Here is a 12,078-nt window from a genome sequence, read left to right as displayed (position 1 = left end):
CTTCCTAGAATCTCAACTGAGTCCTGAATGCCCTTACTAAGGCCCTGTTGAAGCCCATCACGACCATTCCCCTTAAGCTCTTGTCCTACAAGTTCCTCTTCTTGGTAGCAATCACGGCGTGTATCTGGGCTAGGCGCCCTTTCAGCAAGAAAGGAATTCTGTACCTTTCAGTCAGATGCGGTGAATCTCCGCCTAGACCCTACGTTTCTCCCTAAAGTTAATTCCACATTTCATAGGTCCCAGGTTATAGTTCTTCCATTGTTCAGACCTCTCCCAGTTCATCCAAAAGAAAAATTATGGCATAAACTCAACATACGCAGGGTACTGCGTACATGTATCCGTCGAACCAGGGACATCCGCAAATCTGACGCACTTTTTGTCTCCTTCCATCCCCCTTCCTTGGGGAACAAGGTCTGAAAGGCCACTTTAGTGGCATGGAACAGGGCCTGCATTCTCTTGGCTTATTCGGCCCTCAATCTTCAATCCCCGCGGGGCGTCACAACGCACTCTACCAGGAGCGCAGCGACATCAGCGACTTTTCAGCTCACATCCCTTTGTCAGAAATTTGCAGGGCAGCTACCTGGTTATCTGCCACTCCGTTGGTTAAACACTATAATGTTTCCGGTTTTTCTCAGGCATCATCAGCATTTGGACACACTGTTCTGCAGCAAGTTCTTTAAATTCATTATACCCACCCAAGGACTGGTGTCTTCAAGCTTGGGCGTGTCCCTTCCTGAGGCTCTCCTATACAGGGGGAAAAGGAACATTGTTCTTACCATGAAGGGTTGTTTTTTCCCCTTGGACAGGAGATCCTCAGCCCCTCCCAGATGTGTTTTTTGGGTAAGGAAATGGGTGTGGCCGGACCGCCCTGCTCTAGCAGCGAATCCAGGTTGGTGGCAGAGGCTGCTATCAGGGTCATAGTGGCTAGGCTGTCTCCAACTATCGTTATGTTACACTGTTACTGCTTTCCTATTATTTTCTTTTCCTACTCTCCTATACAGTCTTCAGCACGTATCTACAGAACTCTCACCACTCAACACTTCTCTCCTTGCTCGACAGCCCTGAAACTGGAACTGGGGCTGAGAGGCAGCTACGCCTACAAACAAATCACATGATCAGTTCTGTCTCGGGCATGCTCAGTTCACTATCCTTCCTGAGGATCTCCTACTACAGGGAAAAAGAACCCTTCATGGTAAGACCAATATTTGATGAGATTGCTAGTAGGTGAGACCCTTCGTTGACCAGGCAAAATTATTTTGTGTATATTACACTTATAGGCAAGATCAAGACATTAAATATATGTAATAGAATGTTTTATTAATATACTGGGGAAAGGGAAGTAAAAACCCTTTGAAATTTGTAGAATTCCAATTTCAAACATTCATTTTATTGACTAATTACCATATATGGTAAATTTGAATCATAGGAAATTTGGATCTCAGAAAAATCTTCTGCTTCTCTTGGGCATGATATTAAGATGAATATTTATATACTGCTTTTCAGCAAATGTTCCCAAAGCAATACACACACACACACACACACACACACACACACACACACACACACACACACAGGCTCCCTGCCCCCCAAGGGTTCACAATCTAAAAAATATAAGATAGACACCAGCAACAGCCACTGGAGGGATGCTGTACTGGGGATGGATAGAGTCATTTGCTCTCCCCTTGCTCAATAAAGAGAATCACCACTTTTAAAATGTGCCTCTTTGCTCTGTTAGCAGGGGACTGTTGTTTTTGAATTATTTGAATTGTTCTTTAATCCAGTCTGATCCGATTGAGTGTGAGAAATCTGTTCAGAACAATAACAGTTAAAATCTGAGGCTTATATTCAGGGTTTCTGCTACCAAAAAAATAAACAACAACTTTCCCCCAGCATATGTAGACCTTAGTGGTGATCTGGTATCTTTCACAACGTTGGCTTTGCGCCTGCACAGTAGTCCCCAGAAGGATTTCAAGCTCCTCAAACCACCGTGAAGCTCTGCCCTTTGTGCACAGAGCTTGCTCTGTATCTTTGGAAGCAGAGTACTTCCCAGCTCAGTTCCTTTCCAACCACCACTGTGGACAGTTCCCTCGGATTTTTGCTCCTTGTGCTCAGTTTCTGAAAGGAAAATTACAGTTTGCTTGCTTGTTTTATTTGATGGAATGTTTTCTGACCATTCTCTGCCTCGCCCCTTAACTTTGGCTGCTAATGGACTCTAAAAAGACCTTCAAATGCTTTTCTATGTGTTTCAGGGCCCTTCCCTGTTTGGACAGACACGACCAATGTCTATTCTGCCTGGGGAAAGACCATAACATCCGCGCCTGTTAGATTTGCTTATCTTTTTCCAAAAGTAGAGAGTTGCGTTTGAGAGCAGCTCTCTACGAACAGGCCCTTCGACCGTAGATGCCTATGCTGCATTCACAGACATTGCTAGCTCCATTGACATTGGCCATGTCGTAGCTGGGTTCAGCTCCAACGACATCTTCTAATATGACTACACAGGCTACTTTCAAAAAGCCTCATGATGTGTTGAAAGATTAACATAAGAGCCAAAAGAAGAGGAACCTTCCCAATCCCAAATGTCGCAAAAGTAGATTGTCAATGTAGATGTAATCAACTTTGTCAAATTCTGGCTCTTCTGCACCTACACCAACACAATCCTCAACCTCGACATCCAGTATGGTATTGGGCCACTCTATCCCTAACATGACCTCATGGCTGATCTTCTACATTGACCACCTTCTGGACACCATCCTCATCAGTTGCCCAGGTGGTTCGCTCGCATTCATTGTCCTCTTCACCCGAGATCATCAAAGGTTGATCTTCAACAGCCCTACCTGGTGGTGCCTACAACATCGACATTTTACCATAGTGCCCCCGATGCTATAGATCTCTGCTGGTGTTGATCCTCTGTCAACAATAGTGACTACCGATTTCCTCCAACGTCTTGGCCCAAGAATGCTCCTGCTCCTAAAGATGCTCTTTCAACACCGCTCTTTGGAGGTACTTCCCCATTGACACCATCTGTGTCAAGAAAATACACTCTCTTCCAAGACATTGACTCCTTGACCTCTCCAGTAACGATGCCATTGGGGTCCACCTTTAAATGATTTGCGCTCTATGTCCGCTACATTGACAAAGATAACAGTTTCGGTGCGATAGAGATCCCATCAATGTCTCCCATGAGGGTAACCCCTCACTGCTCACCACCTCATCTCTCTACCCAACCATGAAAGACAAGGCTGCGCTCCTCATTGCCTGAATACTCATCTTATCTCAACCGCTTTGATTACTTGAGCTCCCCTGGGGCTTTGGACCCAGACTATGTGAGAAGAATGGGGAGGTTCAAAGATCTCACTTTCATGTCCTCGCCATCTCTACTGTATGACTACCAAGAATACCAGCTTTAGAAGCTATCCCAACTCAAATTGTCCATTACACCTTGAAATCTTGTGCCCCTGCCACCTGCAGATACTTCATTCAAGTGCCCGCTGGACCCACCCTGTACCATTACTGCCCCCTTAACCGGCTGCTGCACAGCCTGTCGAAGCAGTGCCCCAGTTTCCCTTGCCGAGGTGCCTGCTCCTCCTATGGGAACTGAAAGCCCTCCAGGGCCACAAAGACCTCTCTCTGAGGATGGTGACTGTACTTCCTCCGCAGACTGATAACAAATCTGCATACACTGAGAACCTGTTGGCTCCTTCACTGGACCACAGTGTGCCAAACAACGCTTCAAACTCCCCAGCGAGGAGGCCAAATCCTATGACATCTAGGATCCAAATGGCTAAAATCCTCGGCCTTCAACTTAAATCCCTGGTCCATGCAGTTAAGGATCCAGTCTATGATTTTGTGGCCTCTACCTCCATGTCTCAACTAGCTGCCCATGCTCCCAGTGCTCATAAACTCTGCCAAATCAGCATGACCCATCCTCGTCAAATTTGCAAAACACATTTGACCCTATTGAAAGCTATGTTCAGGGAGTAACGCCAGACTCTGAGCACAACTAAATATATAATGGAAATGAGAGTCCCACATATTGGCTAGTTCTATCTCCTTAAGACACCATGCCTAGTTCCTCATCTCCTCTGTGTTCCTCATCTCATCTCTTCTTCCTGACATGAGAGATAAGATTGAAGACTCTCTTTTGATGGGGAGTGGCTACAGTAGTCCCTCACCAACCACAAGGGTTCGATTCCTGGAAACCCTCACAATTAGCAAATTTGTGGTAGATGATAGACTTTAATGAAAAACAGAGGGTTAGGGGAATAACGAGAGGGAAAGTGCTCCCAAAGTGAAAAGAAAACCCTGACCCTCCCTGGAAATGACCCCCTGGATCCCCCCCTAAATGCCCTCTGACACTTGGAATGACCCAGTGACCCTGGAAGTTGGCCCCCCAAACTGCCCAAAATTCTTAAAAAAAAAATGGCACCAAACTGCAAATACTCATGTAACAGTTGGCGAGGGGGGTGACAATTTTCCGATTGTGGATACTCAAATCCGCGCTTGGCAAACCCACAATAGGTGAGGGACAACTATATTCATTTCCTAAACAGATGAAACTATGAAGAATATTTAAAAATCAAAGTTTACAGCCAAAACATTTATGTCTTTGACTCTCAATGCTTTAAGCGTTATGACAGACCCCAATACCCATATGGCCAGTCTGACTGGAGGGATAACATAAGATCCTTCCAGTTCTCCCAGAAACCGTCTTTCCCGCAAAGGAACAAACCATACTTGAAGAGCAGACACTAAGATCAGCCCAAACATGGCCTTTGGCTCTCCACCCCCCACCCACTGGAACTTCCGCACCCGTAAGACTTGCACCCTTCCTTCCAGCTTAGCATTTTATCACATCAGATGCCTGGGTGCTAAGTATAATCTGCACTGACTGCACCGTAGAATTCCATACGTATCCCCCTTTCCTAGGGATAAAACCCGCCCCAGCAACCTATCTATCTGTCTGTCTGTCTATCTATTATTTATTTATTGTTGAATTTCTATACCGCCTTTCATTAAAAACAACCCCAAGGTGGTTTACAAAAGTTAAAAACATACAATAAAAATGACAATTAAAATATTAAGCTAAAAATATAAAACAAATCTAATTTAAGAACTATAAAATACTAGCATAAAAACACATAGACACAATAATAAAAACACATAGAAGCAGCATAAAAATGGTTCTGTAAAAGCCTGGGTAAAAAGCCAAGATTTAAGAAGCTTTCTAAAAACTGTGATGGAGTCTGAGGAGCGAATGGCCACTGGGGGAGCATTCCAAAGTCTGGGGGCAACAACAGAGAAGGCCCTGACCCAAGTGCATGACAGCTGAGCCTCCTTCATTGTAGGCACCCGGAGCAGAGCCCCCTCAGATGACCTTGTCAAGCGGGCAGCAACCCTTGGGAGCAGGCGGTCCCTCAGATACCCCGGGCCCAAATAGTTAAGGGCTTTAAAGGTCAAAAGCAGCACCTTGAATTGGACCCAGAAACGAACTGGCAGCCAGTGCAGCTACCGCATTATGCACTAGCTGCAGTTTTCAGATATTCTTCAAGGGCAGCCCCACGTAGAGCGCGTTACAGTAATCCAGCCGCGAAGTGACTAAGGCATGGGTAACCGTGGCCAGATCTGCCTTCTCAAGAAAGGGACACAGCTGGCACATTAGCCGAAGCTGTGCAAAGGCACCCCTGGCCACCGCCTCCACCTGAGCTTCCAAAAGCAGAGCCTTGTCCAGTAGTACCCCCAAGCTGCATACTTGCTCTTTCATGGGGAGTGCAACCCCATCCAGAACCGGTAAAATCTCCTCATCCCAATTGGCTCTCCTACTGACCAACAGTACCTCCGTCTTATCCGGATTCAATTTCAGTTTATTAGCCCACATCCAACCCATCACGGCCTCCAGCCCCCGATTCAGGAAATCCACCGCCTCCCTAGGATCAGATGACAAGGAGAGATAGAGCTGCGTGTCATCCGCATATTGCTGACAACTCAGTCCAAGTCCCCAGATGACCTCTCCCAGCGGTTTCATGTAGATGTTAAACAGCATGGGGGACAAGACCGAACCCTGCGGGACCCCACAGGCCAGAGGCCACGGAGCCGAGCAGTAGTCCCCCAGCACCACCTTCTGGACCCTCCCCCCAAGAAAGGCCCGGAACCACTGCAACTCAGTGCCTCCGATTCCCATACTCGAGAGGTGGCCCAGAAGGATACCATGGTCAATGGTATCGAACGCCGCCGAGAGGTCCAGCAGAACCAACAGGGACGCACTCCCCCATCTAGTTCCCGGCGTAGGTCATCCACTAGAGCGACCAAGGCAGTCTCAGTCCCATACCCAGGGCGAAAGCCAGATTGAAAAGGGTCCAGCTAATCTGTATCATCCAAGACCCTCTGCAGCTGGGATGCCACCACATGCTCTATCACCTTGCCCAAGAAGGGCCGGTTAGAGACCGGTCTATAGTTGTCCAGGTTGGAGGGATCAAGGGAGGGCTTTTTAGTAGTGGTCTTACCACCTTCTCTTTGAGGTACGGTGGCATCCTGCCCTCCCTTAATAAGGCATTAATAGTCACCTCCAACCATCTACCTGTCCCCTCTCTGGCGCCTTTTATTAGCCATGAAGGGCAAGGATCAAGAGCACACGATGTCGCCCGCACACTGCCCAGGATCTTTTCCACATCCTCAGGCCACACCAACTGAAAAGAATCCAACACAGCGGGACTAGATGGTACCAGAGGCACGTCTGCTGGAACTGCCCAAACTCTGGAGTCCAACACGGATGTGAGTGACTATCTGCAAAGTGACAAGCAAACTGATCACAGCGGGCTGTAGATGATTCCTCCCCCATTACCAGGGGGGATGTGTGGAGCAGTGTTTTTACCACACAAAACAGCTCCGCTGGTCTACACCGAGCAGATGCAATGGAGGTGGAGAAAAAACGTTTCTTCGCCGCCCCCACCGCCACGGCATAGTCCCTAAAATGGGCTCTAGCCTGTGTTCGGTCAGATTCGTCATGACTCTTCTTCCAGTGTCGTTCCAGCCGTCGTCCGAGTTCTTTCATCACCCTAAGCGCTGAGGAAAACCAAGGAGCAGATCAGGCTCCACCAAGCCGGAGAGGGCGTTTAGGAGCAACTGTGTCAACAGCCCGGGCTGTCTCTCCTTTCCAGAGATCGACCAGGGCCTCGACAGGGTCACCAGCTCTGGACACTGGGAACTCCCCGAGGGCCATCTGGAATCCAAGCGGATCCATAAGCCTCCAGGGCGGACCATCCTAATCGGCCCACCACCCCTGCAGAGGGCAGATGGAGCAGTCAAACTAAACCCCACCAGATGATGATCTGTCCAAGACAAGGGAGTGGTCTCAAATTCCCCCACCTCCAGATCATTTATTTCCCAGTCGGCAAAAGCCAGATCCAGAGTATGTCCTGCCACGTGGGTAGGGCCCGATACCAACTAAGACAGGCCCATGGTTGCCATGGAGGCCATGAAATCCTGAGCCGCGCCCACTAGGGGGGCCTCGGCATGAACATTGAAATCCCCCAAAATAATAAGCTTGGGGGAACCCAAAGCTACCTTCGAGACCACCCCCACCAGCTCAGGTAGGGAGACTGAAGTGCATAGGGGTGGTCAGTACACCAGCAGAATCCCCAGCCTATCTCGGAGGCCCACCCTCAAGGACAAGCACTCAGAATTCTAAGATTGCCTGACTGGGCATCTGGAAACAGGGAGGATCTCTTGATAGATGACTGCAACACCCCCTCCCCGACCCTCGAGGCGGGGCTGTTGTGTGATCTGGAAACCTGGAGGACAGAGCTGAGAGAGACCAACCCATCCCAGCTCAGCCAACCAGATCTCTGTCACACATACCAGGTCAGCATACTCATCCACAATCAGATCGTGGATGAGAGATGTTTTAGAACTAACTGACCTGGCATTCAGCAGCAGCACCCTAATCCTCGAGGGAGTGTTCTCAGAGCTCCCTGGGGTCAGAGGGTTGGGAGAAGAGCTGGAAAAAGGAATAGGCCTTAATTGCCTGGACTGTTTCCCCCTGTAATGGCCTGCCCAACTCCCACCGCCATACCTCCCTCTGCCCGCTACCTGTGATATTGCTGCCCCCACTCCATCCCCATTTTTCTGCTCTCCCAGACACATCTCCTCAGACTAACTACCACAGCTCCTTGGTTTAATAAAAAACCAAATCCAGACTCAACTCTTGCTGACTTCTTGGTAACAGGAAGGAAGGTCTTCCGGGCCCCCGGCAGCTTGCCACAAGGACGAGAGCCCTTGTGCTCTCGCCAAGAGGCTCGCGCCCTTGGGCCAGCCTGCCCTATATAGCAGCAGAGCCCCAGCAGCAGAAGCCCCAATGAGATCCAACACACCTGGAGGAGAGGTGAGGTAGAGGCAAAAGACAGCACAGTCAGTGCCCCACCCAGGCTGTTCCCTTCTTCCTTCCCCCAAGCCCTTGGGCCAGCCTGCCCTATATAGCAGCAGAGCCCCAGCAGCAGCAGCCCAAAGGAGATCCAACAAACCTGGAGGAGAGGTGGGGCAGAGGCAAAAGACAGCACTTCAGTGTCCCACCCAAGCTGTTCCCTTCTTCCTTCCAATGTAGCAACTTCTACATTGCTAGTGGAAGTCCAGAAACTGTTGTCCAAAGGGGCAATAGAACATGTTTCATAAAAAGACCAATGGGCAGACTTTTACTCCACGTATTGCCAAATACCCAAAAGAGGTGGTGATCTCTGGCCCATTCTAGACCTCAGTTTCCTGAACAAATTCATCTATATGAAAAAATTTCAGATGCTGACTTTCTATCAGTAGCTTCCCCTTCTAGCAGAGAAAGAGTGGCTCACCACACTGGACCTCAGAGACACTTATTTCCACATGGTGATTCGACCGAGACACAAAAAGTACCTTTGGTTCACCATGGTAGACCAAGTCTACCACTATACAGTTCTCCCTTTTGGTCTCTCTATGGCCCCCCACATCTTTACAAATGTATGAATGCTATTATCACCCACCTCGGGACAGAAGGTGTCTCAGTCTTCCTGTACTTGGACAACTGGCTGGTCACCTTCCCAGACAAATCTCTGCTGATCAGCTATGTCCAACTAGTACTCACACTTTTAGAAGATCTCGATGTCTAAGTAAATCTCAAGAAGTCTGTCCTCGTACCTCCAGAAGTCTGACGTACATCGGCTCAGTGTTGGACACTAAGTTGAAGTGCACCTTTCTTCCAGAAGAAAGATGGGTCCCCCTCCGACATATGGTTCATTCTTTCCATTCAGAATCCACTCAGGAAGTGCAATCCATCCAACACCTCTTTGGGCTGATGGCTTCTTGCATGGCTGCCATCCATCATGCCAGGCTTTCCATGTGACGTCTCCAGATGTGACTCCTCTCAACTTTCAGACCGAATTTGGATGTTGAGCACAGGCAGCTCCTGCTGCCACAAACCATACTGGACTCCCTGCTGTGGTGGACCTTCCTGGAGAACCTCACAGTGGGTGTCCCATTCCATCCTCCTGCCGCCACATTGACTCTCATGACGGATGCTTCCTTGATAGGATGGGTGCGGAACATTGGGCAAAAGGCCTCTGGAACCACCATCAGTCACTTCTCCATATAAATTTTCTGGAAATCTTAACTATACTACCAACTATGAAGTCCTTTCTGCCAGTACTGAGGGGCCAAATGGTCTAGGTTCTACTAGACAATACCCCTGCCATCGCTTACATCAATCACCAAGGCAGCACAGTTTCCAGGTTTCTTTGCAACCTGTCCATCCAACTCTGGGACTGGTGCATACATCATTGTATAAATCACATGCATAAATCACTCTGGGACTGGTGCATTTACCCACTGGCCCTTACCTTTTGTTAAGCATTATGCCTTAGAAATCTGATGTGCGGTGGGCTGTACTAAAGAATGTTTTCTCTCAATAAGCATCCTCAAACTTACCTCCTTCCAAGGAGAGCTTGCTAGTCACCCATATTGTGAAGGGTACTAGATAACTACTAAGACAAGCAGTTTGTTCACCTGTAACGTTTGATCTTTGGTGATCCAGTATGATTAATATCCACCCAGCCTCTGAACTCTTTGGATGTACTTACCTTCCTTACCTTAACAACTTGGCCAGGTTCTTCTTCCAACAGCAGCCGTTCAGAAAATGAGCTGGGAAGCATTCTGCTGCCGAGGCTACTGAGTACGCTCTGCACGCAAGGGGCAGAGCTTCAGAGTGCTTTAAGGAGTTGGAAATCCTTCTGCTGGTAATATTGTGCTGGTACAAAGCCCACATTGAGAAAGATATCTGATTACCAAAAGATCAAAAATTACAGGTGAGCAACCTGTTTCTCATTCAGTTCATTTAAGTGGCAGGATTGTGCATGCAAAATGTAGTATCTGTTGGTAATCAGGAAGTATGAGTTGCTTTCACACAAACACTCCCACAAACCCTTCAAAATATATAATAGCTCTGCCTTTTGTGTGAAATAATAGTACTTCTGTTTACCACAAGTTTTGGAATGATTTTTAAGAATAAATATGAAGGTTTTGAATACATACATATGAATTAATGCTGCCCCTTTCAACATTCAGAATGTTTCTTTCTGTTTTTAGATGAGAAAACATGTAACTCTTTTTTTAAAAGACTCCTTCAAGTTAAAAATAATGGTTAACATTCAAGTTAAGTACTGGGACAGCTCTTTCTGAATTTAAGATTGAAATAGTACTAAACTTTCTAATGTACTGAACTTTCTAATGTATCATTTTAGATTGTGACAGATTCTGCCTCTGTGGAACGTTTGTTGGCTAAAACTGATGTCCAGAGACCACAAGTAATAGAATATTGTGTTGTCTGTGGAGACAAAGCATCAGGTATGTTAGATAGTTATTCTGTATAATATGAGCAGTTGACTGTAATAATTTATACTATCAAAATGTCAGTTGGGACATATGTTTGTTAAGCATATAAGTTTGATTCTATAATGTTCTCACACAGCCCAACTTAGATATTGTCCAGTGGGAAATGGCTCTGTTAATTCTGAGAGGGCCTGTCTGCTAGGAGCCTGGTAAAGAATGAGTTGCCATGTATTCCTAGGTGATGTGGGAAGGAGGGTCTCTGGTTGACATGAATTTCCTGGCTGTATTGGCATGTGCTTGGCACAGCAGCTTCATAGGAAGAACATAGGAAGCTGCCATATACTGAGTCAGACCATTGGTCTATCTAGCTCTGTATTGTCTTCACAGACTGGCAGCGGCTTCTCCAAGGTTGCAGGCAGGAATCTCTCTCAGCCCTATCTTGGAGAAGCCAGGGAGGGAATTTGGAACCTTCTGCTCTTCCCAAAGCGGCTCCATCCCCTGAGGGGAAGATCTCATAGTGCTCACACTTCTAGTCTCCCTTTTATATGCAACCAGGGCGGACCCTGCTTAGCTAAGGGGACAAGTCATGCTTGCTACCACAAGACTAGCTCTCCTTCAAAAAAATCCAAAACAAAGCGGGCTAAAATGGACTTCAAGGAGAACTGTTATGTACCCTAATCTCTTTGTGTACAAAATGCAAGCTTGCAACTCAAATATTCTTGGACTTGACATAAGAACATAAGAACAGCCCTGCTGGATCAGGCCCAAGGCCCATCTAGTCCAGCATCCTGTTTCACATACTGGCCCACCAGATGCCTCTGGAAGCCACAGGCAGGAGTTGAGGGCATGCCCTCTCTCCTGCTGTTACTCCCCTGCAACTGGTACTCAGAGGCATCCTGCCTTCGAGGCTGGAGGTGGCCTTTAGCCCTCCAACTAGTAGCTAATGATAGACCTCTCCTCCATAAAGTTATCCAAACCCCTCTTAAAGCCATCCAGGTTTTGACTGTCACCACATCTTGTGGCAGAGAATTCCACAAGTTGATTATGTGCTGTGTGAAAAAGTACTTCCGTTGGTTGGTCCTAGATTTCCTGGCAATAAATTTCATGGGATGACCCCTGGTCAAGTGTTGACAAGTGTTGAATCTGCAGAAAATGCATTACTTTTTATTTATTTGATTTTTATACCACCTTACCCAGATGGCTCTAGGTGGTTCACAAATATAAAAACAGATA

General features: G+C 47.4%; 1 protein-coding gene across 8 annotated transcripts in view; it reads left to right on the top strand.

Annotated features, from left to right (window-relative positions):
- NR2C2 (nuclear receptor subfamily 2 group C member 2) overlaps positions 1-12,078 on the top strand; it is a 135,023-nt gene that overhangs the window by 38,591 nt on the left and 84,354 nt on the right. For all 8 annotated transcript variants that reach the window (XM_053293761.1, XM_053293755.1, XM_053293756.1 and 5 more), the window contains one exon: positions 10,758-10,860. In XM_053293761.1, the coding sequence (XP_053149736.1) occupies positions 10,758-10,860 (103 nt within the window). The remainder of the gene's footprint in view (positions 1-10,757; positions 10,861-12,078) is intronic.

Source organism: Hemicordylus capensis, chromosome 2, assembly GCF_027244095.1.
Source record: "Hemicordylus capensis ecotype Gifberg chromosome 2, rHemCap1.1.pri, whole genome shotgun sequence".
Lineage (NCBI taxonomy): Eukaryota > Metazoa > Chordata > Lepidosauria > Squamata > Cordylidae > Hemicordylus > Hemicordylus capensis.
The sequence above is the reverse complement of the archived record's forward strand: the minus strand, read 5'-3'. Positions and strand labels throughout refer to the sequence as shown.